This window comes from Ambystoma mexicanum, chromosome 12 (assembly GCF_040938575.1).
Source record: "Ambystoma mexicanum isolate Mex_15411 chromosome 12, UKY_AmexF1_1, whole genome shotgun sequence".
Classification (NCBI taxonomy): Eukaryota; Metazoa; Chordata; class Amphibia; order Caudata; family Ambystomatidae; genus Ambystoma; species Ambystoma mexicanum.
In genome coordinates, this window is record NC_090936.1 from 1,226,001,477 (window position 1) to 1,226,019,070 (window position 17,594).

The 17,594-nt window shown below is 47.4% G+C and overlaps 1 protein-coding gene across 2 annotated transcripts in view; it reads right to left on the reverse strand.

Annotated features, from left to right (window-relative positions):
• GNPTAB (N-acetylglucosamine-1-phosphate transferase subunits alpha and beta) overlaps positions 1-17,594 on the reverse strand; it is a 625,912-nt gene that overhangs the window by 110,125 nt on the left and 498,193 nt on the right. For both annotated transcript variants that reach the window (XM_069629897.1, XM_069629896.1), the window contains exon 18: positions 5,539-5,637. In XM_069629897.1, the coding sequence (XP_069485998.1) occupies positions 5,539-5,637 (99 nt within the window). The remainder of the gene's footprint in view (positions 1-5,538; positions 5,638-17,594) is intronic.

Here is a 17,594-nt window from a genome sequence, read left to right on the forward strand (position 1 = left end):
CCTTTCTAGAATCTTCTAATTTCCTAGACCCCGTTCAGTCCGGGTTCCGTCCTGGTCGTGGCACAGAGTGTTTTGGTCGCCGTTCTGGACGATATGACCAGCCTGGTGGATGCAGGTGGAGTGGGTGCCCCGATTTTGTTAGCGGCATTCGACACTGTCGACCACTCCATCTTGCTATCACGTCTCACCAAGGCTGGCACATCTGTTCAGGTACTTGCCTGGTTCAGTTCGTTCCTTGCGGATTGTAATCAGACCCTCTCGATGCCTCCTTTTCTTTCTGCTCCTTGTCACCTCAGTTGTGGAGTGCCGAAAGGCTCCTCCATGTCGCCTATTCTGTTTAATATCTATATATGGGCCCTTGTGTGTCTCATCCGCCCCTTCTGCATCAGATGTTATTCCTATGCCGACGACACCCAGATACTAATAAGATTAGACCTGGATCAAGCTGAGGTGTCGTTGTGCTAGTGGGGTTGCCTGACTGCGGTTGGAGATTGGATAAACCACAATGGGCTCAAACTGAATGGGGGGTGAGGTGATGGTGGTGGGCTATCCCCCCGATCCTACACTCTGGGTGTCCTCTTTCTGGCCTTCCTCCCTGGGGCCTTTACCGATTCCAGTTAAGAAAGTGAAAAACGTGGGTGTAGTTTTATCTGCATCCTTGTCTATGGACCAACAAGTTTCTGCGGTCTGTCAGGCTGGTCATTTTCAGTTGAAAATGTTCAGTAATTACCTCTAATCTCTGCCTCATTACACCCTCCCGTGGTTGCCGCTATGGTTTTATCACGTATAGATTATTGCAACTCGCTGTATCTGGCTCAACCCAAGGGCCTGATTAAACGGCTGCAGCGGTTGCAAATTTGGCCGGTAGGGTAGCCACAGGCTTCCCTTTTGGAGCGCACATCTCCCCCGTATTACGGAACCTGCATTGGCTCCCTGTGGCTCAAAGGGTTGAATTTAAGACCTTGTGCATTGTACACTGGGCCATTCATGGTCAGGGTGCGGAATACCTTCAAGCTAAGTTCATGTGTTATTGCCCCACTCGTCATCTGCGCTCAGCCACCTCTGAACAACTGGTTGTTCAAAAGCACAACAGAGACCGGGTTGATGGCCGGGCCTGCTCAATCGCTGCAGCAGTTCTGTGGCATAATCTTCCACTTATCATAAAGAAAACGCCTAATTATCTTTAGATGTTTAGACGTTTAGAAGACGACTCAAAGCGTTCCTATTCTAATTATCATGAGGCTGTCCCCCCTCTCTTCCAGCGCCATGATGCGCTTTAAAAGAACCTATAACATAATATGTCAGGCAGGTCACTGACTTGAGGGATGATAGAGACTCTAGGCTTTGAATGCCTGCCCGAAGTGCAGGATGATCGAACTCGGAGGCCTTGAATGACGTTTCCATATCACCCCGTATTGAGGATGTAACCATGGGAGATATCCAAAACAAGAATATTTATTTAAAAGAAATAAAGCCTCCTCTAAATTCCCTACTCAACAAAATAAGAGTTTGCTTGTCAGGATGTCATATAAAGAAAGTCTGTCCACAGTCCTCCAAACATATGCTACCCCAACATCTGCCCTACCTTTATGAAAGAAAAAAGTTAAACTTCAATTGAAGCTTGAGGTGGATTGGTGGTGGCTGGTTTTCTAGCCTCCACCCACACAGTTATCAATGCATTTTCTGGCCCTAGGCATCTACTTCAAAACAAAAGAAATGAATGTATTTCAGTTTAACTCCTAGTAATAAGGTCTCTTTATGAACTTCAAACAGTCCTACGCCTAGCATGTCTGTCGGGAGGTATTCTCTGTGTAAATGATAAGTCCTCCTGACCTGGGTTGGTCGGTATTCACAATACTTGATACACCTCTCACATTCTTTGGCAATGTCCTGAATTTTGGCATGACTTTGCTCACTCTTACGAAATGTTGGAATTCTTTTCCACTTGTGCTTATTGGCCTGGCCCGAACTGGGCTTGCCAGCTCTTCAGCTTCCCTGGGCAAATTGCTTTTCTCACAGCTCTGTCCAGCATGGACTGGAGGCCTACTCAGCTTTCCTGTGGGTCTCAGTTTCTTCACCCTTTCATGGGGTATTTGGACTTTCAGCCCTGCATGGCCTTGCAGCTTTCTCCGCTTTCCTTTTATTAGTTTCTTCACCCCCTCGTGTGGTATTTGGTCTATCAGCCCTGCGTGGGCTTGGTCTATTGTTGGCCCTCCTGTGTTTAACAGCCTGTACACCCCTGCGGATGTGTCCCTGGACCACCCGGTGGACTGACTATCTCTCTTGTGGGCTATCTTGCCAGAAAGAGCACTATTTTGCAGTTGCACCCTGAACTGTTAGTTGGATTTCAGCATCCCAACATCAAGGGATCCTGTCCTAGAGAAGCTTTCTTGACGGCGACTATAAGGACACCCGTCATCACCTGTGTGTGGAGACCATCGCTTGAACTCGCCCTCCCCCATCTTGTGACGTGCCCGGAAAAGGCCTGCATCAGTGGTTCTTGTATTTCTTAATTGCCAGGGGTTGTACCCTGCAGCTGTACTAGAAAGCATTACCCAACTAGAAGAATCCCTGCATCCGCAGCTGCGGTGCAACTCTCACCGGAACTAACAACTGGAAATCCGAAGTCAGAACAGTCCCTTTTGTCTCATAACCTTCCATTGCACTTCCTTTTGGTCGTCAAAGCTGGGTAGTAACTCCTAAAATACAAAAGAATACTTACTCACCTTAGTAAAATAGTTGAAGAGTATTTTCATCCGTCACCAATACAAGTAAATTATAACTTACCTACAGAATTTCTATTCTGGGGAGAAGCATTGTGGCGCCTATAACTTTTGGGGACATGTCCCCATTCTTCTTAGGGTTTGAACTGCTTATGTTAGGAAATTAACTTGTGTCTTGGTGCCGTCATTTAATGCATTTTATTTACTTAAGCGGAATAAGTGACTTTTAATGCATTTATGAACCTATGGTGAATATAGTTTTATCAGAGTATTGTGTGATAATATTACCTGTTTGTTTCATTTTCCATTGGCCAGGGGAAGGCAGCCGCTACCTGATCCTAACCATGGGGGTGGTATCAGGGGGGAGGATCACAATGGAGGAGACGGCTATCAGGGGAAGCGGTGACTCGGCTAGGAGAGACGCGATATTCTTCATCTTCTGAGGATGAAAGTCAAATCATTCCCAGATACCTAATGGCATGTTATCAATGTACAAGTCCCTCCCATATAACTACTCAAAAAACCGGTCATGGGAACTCATCTAGACAGAATAAGGCAGGTACCCCTGGGGTTAAAAAACTAAAAGTGCAATCATTGAATCGTCCTAATCACTCAGAGGGAAGCGCAAACCCTTTTTACAACCTCGCCAGTCTCTAATAATTCTCAGTACCTAATACAGCTAAAACTAACTGAAAGTAAAATAGAACAAACTATTGTTGCACAATTCCAAATGGACTTCAGTAACCATAATCCTTATGGACGAGGAAGAAAGGCCCAAAGACAACGAGGATTCAAAGTGCTGTTTGTCAAAAGATGAAGTCTAGTTGTTACAGACCAAGGCACCTGAGCGGGACAATTAAATCCTTAAATTGGGGATTGGTTCCCTTAAGACCAGAGCACGCTGGAAGATTCTTTCATTAGCAAGAAAGCTTCTTTGCCCACCTGGGAACTCCCTATTTGTGGATCTAAATAAGATCTATATAAATCAGGGAGTGGTGCACTTGAAGGAAATCTATAAATTGTGCAGAGGTATTTTGGTGGACATAGGAAGCACAACCAAGGAACTCTGTAACAACCCCATGAAAGCAACATCTAGACTGTTTTGTTGGGCCTGGATTAAAAGGTGGGAATCCATGCACACTTATAGTTCCCTTCAATACTTGCATGGTGAACATAAAGATCTGGGTACGTTGGCATCATTCCTTAGCATTTACCCGGATAGAGGTACTTGGTTGCGCTTCCTGCATTTTCAGTGGAATTCAATACGGACCAAGAGTCTTCTTGTTCGATTTGGTTCGATTTCTTTGGATAAAGCTAGCTGCAGATTTTGCACCAATGGTATGGACACACTCCGACACTGGGTCCTTGAATGTAGGGCCCTTTCTCATCTACGTGTCATATATTGTAGGAAATATTATGAATTCCATGAAGTGAACTCGGCTGAGGGAAATTCTTTTATATGCTCCCTTCTACTTGTGGGCCGTACGACTTCTTCAATGGTTGCTATTACAGGTTTTATATCATTTTTCCTAAGAATATAGTTATGTCCATTCACCGTTTTTAAAGATTTCAGGATGTTTTTGTTTGAAGTGTATTGATGTATTTTCTTTGTATATTAATTAAAAGTTGATTTTTTCTCAACCAACAATTTAATATATTGGGCCTCATTACGCGGATGGCGGTGAGCCATGGTGCTATTAGCGCCATGGTTCATGCCGGTAAAATACTGGCACCGCCTTGGCGGAAAGGGGAATTACCGCCCCATTCCAAGGTTGGCGGGGCGGTAATTCCCCCTTCCACCATTGCCCTTCCCCATTCCCATTTTTGCCCCATAGGGCTCAATGGGAATGGGGAAGGTGATAATTACGGTACCGCAAATTGCGGTACCGTAATTAGCTCCCTTGGTCCCTTTGCGGGTTGGTTTTTAACGCCTGCAAAAAGCAGGAGTTAAATCCCCCAACCCGCAAAGGGACCTCGTAGTAAGGATTTACCGGTAGCGGTATTTTACCGGTACCGGTAAATCCTTACCGCCATCCGTGTAATGAGGCCCATTGTTTTTAAAGAAGCCCCAAAATGAGGAACAGTTCCAGAAGGTGAAGGGGAGAAAGAAGATTAAGGAGCTGTTGAAGGCTTGCAGAAGGCATAACTGCGGAAGCAGAGTTTGTCCGAGGTGTAGGAGCAGCCACGGTGAGAAGACTGACAGTGAAAGCCATCTCGAAGGATAAAGGCGAGCAGAAGAGCAGAGTACACGCAGAAGGAAGCAACAGGTCAAGAATTAGCCCAGCTAATGAGGAGACGTGCTCCAATTCAGAACACAGCATGTAGGTGAATCCGCAGAAGATAAACAGAGCTGTCAGAGCTCCAGAAGAGAGATGCGCGGCTTACAGAGGGTACGCGGAAGCAGGAGAGAGAGCGGGCAGAACGCAGGAGGTCCGCTGCAACACCTGCGCGCGGGAGGGAACTGCCGAAGAAGCTAACTGCTAATGCTGACTCCGGGGCGCTCTGCACAAGAAAGTTAGCAAAACCTAACCATTTTGAATACCGAACAATTAATGAAGGAAAGCAGAAACCTAGTAACTTTGAAAAAGAAACATTTAAAACAACAGAGCAGAAGTGGCAAGAACCTAAGTGCCCTTATTGTAGACTACCATTGAAGAAAGCATATAGTCAGCATTGCCAAGAGGCTACGAGAAAAACATAATTAACCAACAAATGCATAAACCCCCTTTTAGGAGATATACTTTGAGGAAAGCTTATATCTGACTGGAGAGAGAAAAAAGTAAAACATTACAATGGGACTTTTTGGGATAAATACCTGGGATTTTTCCTTATATCATCGAGCTGGCCAACCACATGAGAGACGTTGGTGCGAATCATCTTGAAAGCAATTTCCTCCTCGCCCATGGTTTCAAACCTATGGAAAAAATGATGGTCGAAAATCAGAGGTCATCAACAGAGTCTGCTGCCAAGTATACCTATTGCTCATTCTAACTGAAATTCCAGAAAAAACAAAGGAATTTAATGAGACCTGTTTTTCATAGGTAGCGCTCTGATACCTCCTGGAGCTCCTTTACAATACTCTTGGGCTCTGCAGTGGCATTCAGAATATAAACTGTATGGAAGACATGCATCCCACAATACTGAGCGTGCTCTAGATGCACCAAGACGCAGTGACGTGGCAGGAAGAGAATGACCGGTCCACAGATAATCTCTTGCTTGACCACTTATAAGTAGCCCTACTTTGTCACAATTCGTAATTTTGTAAATTGCATGCCTCTGCAAAGTCCGTCCTGCCTACCTCACTTAACCCCGTCCTAGCTTGCGTAGACAATGGATTTTGACCACCTGCTTCCTGTTTGCGGGGAGAGTTTGTGCCCATGGAACCAGAGATTTCCCCTGCTCACACTTCTCAAACACAATCAGCGGGCACCTGCTGGGTCCGGCCATTAAGCACAATCTTGGTGCAAATAGCAAGTGCCAAGGTGAGGCGACTGTTAGGAAACATTGGGGGTCATTACGAGCCGGGCGCAAAGGGATACCAGGCACCGGTAATGACACCGGTGCCGGTAATACCTTTGCACCCTATTCCGAGGTCCCTTTGCGGGTCCTTCCTTAATGCCTGGTTTTAGCAGGCGTTAAGGACGGAACCCGCAAAGGGACACTGGGGTCAATAACGGTACCGTAATTTACGGTACCGTTATTGCCGCCTTCCCCCTTCCCATTGAGCTTGATGGGGGCTCGAATGGGAATGGGGAATGGCATTTCAAATGGGGACTTACCGGTCCCGCAAAGGGCGGAATGGACCGGGAAGTCCCCATACCACCATGTCGGTGGCGGTACCGGTGTTGGTGCTATAGCGCCATGACTAGCACCAACCTCTGAATGAGGATCATTGTCTTCTTTCACCTTTCCCTCCATAGATTCCTACGCGGCCCCCAGTATTTCTGCTCATTTTCTACCCTGTCCTGACTTTATAAGGTCAGTACCTACCTTGTCCGTTTTGCTCATCCTTATGGGAAAACTGACTGGTCCCCAAGACTATCAGTACTGGGAGGCAGTCTCTCTTTTGGAATTCTTGTATTGTTACCACTGCACACATCACCTTACAGTGCAGTTAGGATACTTTGTATCCTCATATAACCTTTTATCAAATTACTTTTTCGTTACTTAGACACTGTGCCTAAAACAACTGGTGGCACCTGTGTGACATTTTTGTGATCTTTTTCTCATGCACTTTTGCATTTACTGCAAATGGCTACTAAAGGTCAGAAATGAGAAGCGGAAACAAAGTGGTAATATTCTCAACATCAGCCATTTTATGAAAGGGATTTGGATAAACTTACCCTATCCTAAAGCAAATGTCCCTTCCTATGAAAATAAAACTAAAGCAGGCTCACCTTGTGTCCAAACTAAATATAACCCTCACACTAACATACACAAGCAAAATGTTTCTAATTTCAATTTAACAAAAATGTGCAAGAACTTATAACTCCAACAAAATCAATCCTTGTGTCCAGGGATCGGTTTCCTTCCCCTGAAGTATTTCAGGAAAATGATTTAAAATGTTCTGTTTCAACAATAGTCTATTAAAGGCAATACAAATGTCTCATTGTCTTAATACTTTCCTCAGAATAGCAAAACAAAGGTCTCTTCCACAACTCTGGTTGGAATATACCAAAGAGAATAGGCCTCATTACGAGATGGGCGGTAGCCATGGTGCTATTAGCACCATGGCTGCCGCCCATACCGTGTCCAAGTCCGGTCTGGTTCAATGGGGACTTACCAGGTCATTCCAACCCTGGAGGACATGGTAAGTCCCCATTGAACCAACCATTCCCCATTCCCATTGAGCCCCCACAGCCCCCATAGGGCTCAATGGGAATGGGGAAGGCGCTAATAACAGGCCCGCGAGTAGCAGGCCCATTATTAGCGCCCTGGTCCCTTAGCGGGACCCATAAAGGACATGTGGTCAGACCACACGCTCTTTGACGCTCCCGCTAAGGGACCTCGGAATTGGGCAGTAAGGGATCACCGGCACCGGTCTCCTTACCGGTGCCGGTAATCCCTTACCGCCCAACTCATAATGACCCCCAATGTGTCGCCTAGTCTCCCCGGATGGCAAAACAAAACGTCTTTTCTACAACATAGCAATATAGCAAAGGAAAGTCTTTCCTAATTTTCAGGATGGATAAGCAAATGTCTTTTCTCAAATACTTGATGAAGTATGGCAAAGGGCAAATCTTGTCCAATTCTCTTGTTGATAAAATGTTCAATTTAAACAACAACTAAATATGACTACGTTTCTCTTTAGCACACCAGTTAAAAATGGGTCTTCTGGTTTACTCCCCTGCCAGGAATATCTCCCTTTTGGGCTTATGCAGGTCCCATGGTGTACCCTCTCCTGTAAGGAATATCTCCCTTTTGGGCTTATGCAGGTCCCCTGGTGTACTCTCCCCTGCCAGGAATATCTCCCTTTTGGGTTTATGCAGGTCCCATGGTGTACTCTCTCCTGCCAGGAATATCTCCCTTTTGGGCTTATGCAGGTCCCATGGTGTACTCTCTCCTGCCAGGAATATCTCCCTTTTGGGCTTATGCAGGTCTCCTGGTGTACTCTCTCCTGCCAGGAATATCTCCTTTTGGGCTTATGCAGATCTTCTGGGGTACTCTCCTGACAGGTATCTCTATCCAAAAAGGTTCGGTTCACTACCTGATGCTCTCAGATGGGTACAAAAACAAAAGGTTTGGGGAACATCGAATATGGAGGAAAAGTTGTCAAGAGAAATCTTTCCTAACCCCATATATGGTATTTCCTGACCTGGGGAGGTGGGAAGAAGGCCAGATGGCTAAGGAACAAGTGAAACGTGCGTGGCACAGCCATTTTAGGGTGTTAGCCACTGTGATGAATCCTGCAGAGTCATCAATGATCCCCAGTCTCAAGTCTCCTCCCATGTGGCCAGGGGAAGGCAGCTGCTACCTGATCCTGACCCTGGGGGCGTTATTCTGAGGGTAAATCACATGGTAGGAGATGGCTGCCAAGGGAAAGTGGCGACTCCAGCAGGAGAGAGGCAGTATTCTTCGCTTTCTTTTTAGCAAGATCCATTAATTCCAGAGTTTTTGATGGCATTTTGTCATTATTCAGAACCATTTAATTAAAAATCTGAAAATGACTTTGTTCAAACAGAACCCTATTCAGTCTTCATGTGTACATGCGCCTAAAACAGATCCAACCTCTGATGTTTATGGTGATTATCTAAAGAGAATTGTTTAACAATGTAACTTAAAAACATTTGTAACTTCCTTGGACTCCAAGTCCCAGAAAGCCTCAAGTACTGACACAAGGAAGAGTAGCAGGAGTCATTGGGCCTCATTATGAGTGTGGCGGTCCTGAGGGTGCTGGTAGCAACGTACCGGCACCCTTTCCGGACCGCCACGCTCCGACTCTGAGGGCTGTGTCCGTTAAGCCCGGCAGGTCTGACCTGCCGGGCGCAATGGGCCGGATGGCCCTGGTTTCACTGAAGCACCAGCACCATTATAACGGTGCTACTGCTTCTGTGACCCCATTCCCATGGAGTCACCCGCGTGAGTGGTCCCGGGTAGTGGCCTGCACCATTTTTACAAAGTTGCCTCCCAAACCCATCCTTCCAATGACCCGGAACAGAAAAGACCACTCCACGTAGTCAAATGCTTTTCCAACGTCCAACGAGAGTAGGACCGCGGGAGTGCTTGTTCTCAGTGCTTTTTCCAGCAGGTGGGCAACTCTTCTTATATTATATGCCATTTGCTTGCCTCCTATAAAACCTGCCTGATCCTGGTGGATTAGGTCTGGTAGTAGCCCCTCCAGTCTATTCGCTAGTACTTTCGTATAGATGCTCGCATCTACATTGATTAATGCGATTGGTCTGTAAGATGTACGTTCTGTGGGGTCCTTTTGGGGTTTTAGGATGAGAGTCATTTTGGCCTCTTCCATGAAGGGGGCTATACGTCCTGTGTCTTTGAATGTGTTGTAGGTGTGGGTTAGGTGTGGTACTAAGATTGTTGCAAAGGTTTTATAAAATGCTGCTGTATTGCCTTCTGTTCCTGGGGCCTTACCCACGGGGAGACCCCGGATGACCCCTCTCACCTCTTCCTCAGTGATCTCTTGTTATAGGGCCTCCTGGGATTCCCTACTGATTTTATGTAGGCAGACTCTTTCCAGGAATTTCTCCTGCAGGTGGGGCTGGAGATTCTGCGATGTGTACAACGTCTCATAGAATTGTGCTAAGCTTTCTTGAATATCTTCGCTATGTGTAATGTGTTCCCCTATGTCTGCTTTTAATGCTATGATCACGTTTCTGGTCGCTGCTCCCCTTAGAAGGCACGCCAGAAGGGTGTCTGCCTTGTTTGCCTTCATGTCAAATTTTTGTCTTACACAGAGCAATGTCCCTCCCGCCCTCTTTTTTCACAGGAGGCTGAGTTGTCCCATGACCCTTCTCTATAGTCCCTCAGAGCAGACCTGTTGGGTGTCTCCTCCGCCTTCTTCCTTGCCGTTTCTACCTTCTCCTCTAGTTGTATCTCCAGCTCTCCCAACTGTCTTTCCATCTGGGCTTTGGCTGCTATGAGCTAACCTCTCATTGTGGCTTTAAGTGCATCCCATCTCATGTCCCTTGTGTCCCCTTTTGTTGATCTACAAAAATTCCCTAACTTTCCCTTCCATTTCCTCTCCGATTACTGGGCCCCTCATGGGGGTCCCCGGATATTTCCATCCCCACACCCCCTCCTTTTATCCCCTAGTTCCAGTTGCATAGTGATGATTTTATGATCCGCCACTCCGATGGGGCCTCCCTTACTTTTCCCCAGGAGGGCTGCTGTCACACATATATATATATATATATATATATATATATATATATATATATATATATATATTCTATCCTGGATTGTGTGCCATGCACACTCGAGAGGAATGTGTAGCCTTCTTCATCCCCCCCCTCATTTCCCACCATACATCTCTAAGGCCCAGCCGTGCCATTCTATCCAGTAGGTCTGCAGTCGCTATCCCCCCCAAACCCCTTTTTCTGCCGGATCTATCTCGCTCCCTGTCCCAGGCAATATTGAAGTCTCCCATCAAAACCAGCTGGCCCCTTGTCTTTTCTTCCAGTAGCCCCAGGAATCACTTCAGAAATATTTCCTGACCCGTGTTGGGGGTGTACACCACCGCTATTGTGTATGTGTGTTCTCTACAGGGTCCCCACACTATTACGTATCTGCCTTCCTTATCTCATATGATCCCTGCTACTCTAAATTTCACTGTGTTCCAGATGGCCAGTGCCACCCCCGTCTTGGACCCTCCTGACGCATGGAAGATTTGGTCAAATCCCTGCAGCCTTAACCTTGCCTGGTCTTTGGATAGGAGGTGTGTCTCTTGCAGCCCCAGGTCAGGTCCCTCCTTCCTCGTGAACCTCTCCAGCTTTTTCCTTTTTATAGGGGAATTAAGTCCCCTGACGTTATGAGTCACCCACTAGAAGAGTGTGTTGTAGCACCGTGCCTTGGGCTGCCACTATTTTGAGGACCCATCCTCCCTTGCTCCCTTACCTCTCCCTTGCCCCGTCATCATCTGAGAACACCTGATCCCCTCTCCAGTTCCTCCTCTGGGTTGTCCAGTTACCCCCTTCGCACTTGTTAGCCCCGGTCCTGGTCCTGCCCCCCCTCTTCCTTCACCCCTCTTTCCCCCTGCTGGCATTTCCCCTCCTCCCACCCCTCCTGGGTCTCTTCACCCTTACCAACTTCATGATTTTTGCTCCTCTCTGCCCCCTGTCCCTGTGTTCACCTTTGTATCCACCAACCCTTTCTCTTGTCTTCTTTTCAGGGTTTCCCTCCGTTGGCCGCTTCTCCCCTTTGTGCATTCGCCTCCTCGCCTCCACCCCTTCCGAGTGGGCCTCGTAGTGTGGGTCTCCTCGTCCGACTCTCTCTGACCATTGTCCATTCCCATGGTCTGGGTCTGGGCTCCGCCTATGGTGATCTCTCCCGCCTCCCTGCTCGGTCCCCCTGCTCCAGGTCCAGTTGCATGAGATCAGCCTCTTCCTGCAGGGTGGTTATTCTCTTCTGTGACCTTGTCCGCTCGAAAGGGAAGGTCCACTTGTATCAGATTCCCCGTTCCTTGAGAATTGCATGGATTGGGCCCATTTGACAGCGCTACACCAGGGTGCTGTTGGCCAGGTCTTGATACAGCTCTATGCTTTGCCCTTTGTATGCTACTGGTTCTCACTGCCTGGCAGCCTTTAGAACTGCTTCTTTCTGCCCGTATCGCATGAAAGCGGCAAGTACGTCCATTGGTCTAGCGTTTGGGCCCTTTTCGATACGCCCTACTCTGTTGACCCCATCTAGTTCCACAGTTTCTGGGGTCGCTTCTCCTAGCAATTCACCCTAAATGTCCTGCAAGGCTCGTTTCAGTTCTCGGTGTGCTACCGTTTCCGATAGTAGCTTCAGCTTAATGTTAACTCTCCTGGATCTATTTTCCATGTCCTCCATCCTAAATTGCACATTTCTTGTTGCTGTGTCTAGTCTTTTAATCGCCTCACTAGTTGTCATTGTTTCCCTGCCCATTTCCTGCAGGCCCTTTTCCGTTCTCTCTCCCAGCTGCCCCACCTCCTGTTTATCTCAGCCATCACCAGGCTGATATCTCATCTAATCCGCTGAATTTGGTCCTGGAACATCTTTGCCAGGTTAGTCTGCAGTGCAAGTATTTCTCTGTGAAGATCCTGGCTCAACATTGGGGTGGTTGGGCACCCCTCCTCTGGGGTGTTGCGGCTTACAATCCCTTCTTGGGAGTACGTTTGAGCTTCATTTGCGTCCCTGGGCTGCCACATTGTTGGGAATGTTCGTGGGATGTCCCCCTGTGCCTGCCCTCCTTTATTCTGTCTATTTTTGTTTTTGGATGCCATGGCTGGGGCACCTTGATGCTGTGTGTTTCGCTGCAGTTGTGTCCTTTGTGTAGCACCGTTCTTGAGTGAGGGTCGTCCCCTGTCTTGTGCCTTTATTCCACCCTTCTCTTCTCCTCCTTATGTTATCTCGCTTCTTGTCTCGTATATGGGTCAGGCCGTGTTTTCCTGTCTTTCCGGCACTCCCTCATCTCACCCCTGACAGCCTTCTCCTCTTGGCTCTCTGCCCTGATCCTATCTCCTGGAGGGCCCAGTTCTTTCCAGGGCGGTCCTCAACCCCTTGATGGCCTCTTGTGCTTTCTGGGGTGTGTGGGGGATGGGCTTGTTCTCCCCCTTTTGTGTTGTCTTTCACCTCTATGGCCTAGGGGGGAATATGCACACCTGGCTGGATGCCCCTGTTCTCCGCGGGCAGCCCCTCACTCCAGTTGGGCTGATTCTTATGTCGTGTAGAGTGGGCAACCAGTGGAGCGCCTCTCGTCTCCGCTCTACCGCTCTCTGCGGTACGATGGGGTATTGTTGTTGTTTTTCCTGTCCTCGTCGCTTGTCTTCTCCCCCCCCCCAGGCTCCATCGTTCTGTCTGGCCGGGTCCGCAGCTCGCTGCGCTGTAATCCTCCTTTCCTTGGCCTCCAGGGGCTCAGGAGCGCTGTCGACACGTCTATCTCATGTCGGCGGCCATCTTGAAGTCCCTGTCTGGACTTTCTTGTTATGGGGAAACTAATCAGTCGACTATCAGTAAAGGGAAACTATGTTTGCCTTTTTTCTTTTTGATAACTTTTTGACAGTGCACAGAGCGTTTTACTATGCAGTAGGTATATCACCCTAGTGTTTTTCACATGGGATTTTTGGTTACTTTTATATGTGACTAAAGACAGGCTGAAGGCAGCAGATACATTTTTTGCACTATTTTTAGTTTGCATAGCGCCCTAAAATGTGTGTGCCACAAGAATGTTCGTGTATTCTTTGGCCATATTGTCTGCCCTTCTTCCTGCTTGCTCAGGTCAGGAAATCCCTAATAATTCGCCCTGGAAAGCTGCTGCTTTCGCGGTGTACTGCTGGCCTGGTGTGTGTGGACCCAGGATGTGGGTCGGACTGTCTGGTCCCATCCACATCTGGGGCACCAGAGAGTCAGGGTGTGTGGCATAAGTGAAACCTACAGTGGTACCTGATTGGACCACTGCTGGCGGTTTGAATGGTGCAGATCCTTACCATTGGTGGGCTTGGACTTTATTCCAGTCAGGATTTAGGACAAGAAGAAGACTCCTCCAGCCATGTATTCAGATCAGTGTTGCAGCCAAGTAACCTGTGCAGAAGAGCAGCTGACTTAAGATCCGGGGACGACTCCTGAAGAGGCCTAGCATCCATTCCTGCATTTGGCCTGGGTCAAGCCGTGCCGTATGATCTGATCTGCAAAGGCTCTAAGCGGTGCTTCAATCCACCCTTGCACCGGTGGGAACAACCAGTTTCTACGCATCCACGTGGATCCAGCCACCCCAAGCCTTTGGGAAGTGTCCCTGAGCCACCCGGTGGTCTTACTAGCTCTACAGTGGGCTACCTCTGTAGAATCGTCACTCTTCATCGCTGCAACTTCAGAAGTCGCCAGCTCATGCCACAAATTGGCTTCCTGACAAGAATCAGCTTCTCAGCTTCAAAGGATCCTGCTCTGGAAGGTCTTCTTCGACCACAATTGGAGACGCATTGGCCATCATCGCTGTGCGATGACTCTTCAGTGAAAGTCGCTTCTCTGTATCCTGTGAGATGTCCAGAAGAGTCCTGCAGCAGTGAATCCTGCTTGACTGTTAGGCAGAAACCTGTGCAGTTCCCTTGGGGACCACTGCAAAAAGTTTAAGACTACAGGTGTTAGCAGTAAACCCAATTGGTAGCAGTCTGTACCACCCAGATTTACATGGTAGCTGTGGCTGAGCAGTCAGACTTCTCTCAAGAAGAGTTAGGCAGTATATAGAGTATACACAATAGGGCTAGAAATACAGTAGTACAAGCAAACACTGACCAGAGCTTTGGTATACAAGTATATAATTATTTATTTAAAAACACACTTGTAAAAATACACTGGCACTAATATGTCAAGCAAGTTCAAACACAGTCACTAGAAATATATACACTTCCCTAATTAATTATCGGATAAGTCTATGTTAAGACACCTACTTATTTAGCAAAACAGAGGTGAGCGCGTAACCATAGGTGGCACTTCAATAATTTGTTAAAAAAGGGAGAGAAAAGGCAGAATAGGAAAATCACACAGTAGCAACACTTTTAAAGAACCACAGCAAGTCAAGAAAGGCAGGGTCTACTGTAGAGTAAAAAGTTCATAGGCCTGGCCCACTCTTGGAGAGCAAGGCGGAATGTGCCCAAGATCACACAGTGGAAATGCACTCAAAGTCTTTGCAGGAAAGTCAAAAAGAGGTTGGATCAAGTTAGAAAGGTAATGCTAACGCGTCCGAGGTCACCCCAGGATAGAGAGTCAAGGATTTACGGGACACCTTAGACAGTCTGTTGCAAGGAAGACCAGGCGGAATATTCCCCCGGAATATTTCCTATGGGATTTTCCCATTCATTTTAAACGCACCACTTTTTTGGTGCAATGTTAAAGATACCGCCAGGTTATTTATTTAATATTTATTCCCCGGTGGGGGCTTTTTGCCAGGACTCGGTTTTAAAATGGTGTTTGTGTTCGCCTCTGTAGCTCCGACCCAAGTCAAGCCCTTTGTTCCCCTTTTGGCGGGCTTCTGCACAGAAGCCTCCAAAAGTGGTGCCACTCTGTGGCGGGACACAGTACCTGAAATGGTGAGAAAGCTCCAGCGGGGGTAGTTGTTCCTGGCAGCGGGTGCAAGTCGGGGCTTCGTCCAGGGGAAGAGAAGATCTCGACGTGGAGGAAAGCTGGAGGTCGTTGCACTGCCAGGGAAGAAACCAGCCGCGGAGTTTCCCAGTTAAAATGTACTACCCTTTTATTCGCGGTAGTGGTGAAGCGTGGCTATCAAGCCGCTGGGGTGCTTGGCACGGGCGATTCGACCACGAGACGATCCAGGAAGGCGAAAAAGGCGAACTGGTTGGTCCCACCAGCTCAAGGGAAGAAGACTCTCCTGGAAGAAGATCTCTGTCGTCGGGAAAGTGGTGAGTTTCGTACAGCAGGGCTCCACCGGTGGTGTCGTCGTTGTGGATGGCTCAACTTCTCCCCTCTTTGGATTCTTTAGGTCTTGTGGCGACTTCTGAAGTTCCAGTCCCCAAAGCCCTGCTTTTATGCAGCAAAACCCCCATTCATCAGCCTAGCTGTCGATCAAACATGCTAAGTGGTGAGCCGGGCGGCTCACCACTGGGCCAATCACACAAGAGTGCGACTTGAGTTGCCAAGGCAACTCAGTCCAGGGTGCCTATTCCCCCCCTCCCACACATCCTGTAGACCCAGACAGAGTGGCACCACTTTTGGAGGCTTCTGTGCAGAAGCCCGCCAAAAGGGGAACAAAGGGCTTGACTTGGGTCGGAGCTACAGAGGCGAACACAAACACCATTTTAAAACCGAGTCCTGGCAAAAAGCCCCCACCGGGGAATAAATATTAAATAAATAACCTGGCGGTATCTTTAACATTGCACCAAAAAAGTGGTGCGTTTAAAATGAATGGGAAAATCCCATAGGAAATATTCCGGGGGAATATTTCGCGTGGTAACCACTGCCACCAGCCAGAAACTCGACAAGGGGGACTGGACAGTGCCCCCTTGGAAAACAGACCCAGGGGCAATCGAATTACCCCTACCAGTACTTCCACAATATGATGGTTTGTACTGGTTCTGTTCACAATTTAAGACTAGTAAAGTCAATGGTGACTTTAAATGCCCTGGGAGACAGTAGTCAGTCCCAGGGTATGGAGTCTATGTTTGGGGGTCACTATGACACCCTTGTGTTACTGCACTGAGGGTGCTGTGTAACACATATACCAAAAACAAATGAAGCCCTATGGAGTAAAAGACCCCATAGTCCATAAAACACATTACATAGTCATTACATAGTGGGAGAAAAGGAGTCTCACTCTTAGCAGGAGAACAAATTAAACCCCAAAAATCCAGCAAAGCTGCTGGGGGACTCACTAGGTTTGGGAAATTAGCCTTATAAGAGAATTCTCCCTAACATTGACATCTTCACCAGGGGCTGCATCCTGCACCAGCAGAAGACCAGAGAATCCTCGGACCTGCAACACGGAGACATCCTGCACCAGAACAAACAGTTGGAAAACCTACCTACAGTCGACGCACCTAGCCATCAGAGAAAATCTCAGTCAGGGGGGTAAGTCATTGCAATGCATTGACCTCCTCCTGTTCTCCTTAGAATTAACTTTAGTTATTCCATCGCTTTTTGATCGTTAGATCCAAAAACCTGTATCTGAAAGATAGGAATATCATTATACCTACTTATAATATTGTTGAATATCTTCTGGAACATTTAACAAAAAACTCTTCCCTATACCAGCCCTTTCTCCTAAGAAGAAGCTTTGTGACTCTTGGGCACAAGGTCTCGTCCATCATAGGGATTAGACTTACCACGTTAGGGAATCGTTCTTGTGAAAATGGTTTTATTCTATTGCATCACTACTTAACTTATTTTTGTTGTCCAAGTTATTGATTGCATTTCTATGAACCTATAGGTGACTGTATATATATGTTTTATAACGGTGTGTTGTGTGATATTACTACCTGCTTATTTCATTTCCCAGAGTTCGCTCTGGACCTATAATAAACATAGTATTTTTGTACTACTTGTCTAAATTGAATTATGGTGTGCTTCTCTGTGTGGACTCCTTGTGGACCCCTGACCCCACTGCCTCTCCTGAGAATAGCCTTGACCACTCTCCACGCGTGCAGTGATTGGGTTTGGCTAACCTCTCAGAGTTCTCCTGTTCACTATAACTAGGGTGTGGCCTCCTAAAACCGGTCCATTCTAGAAATC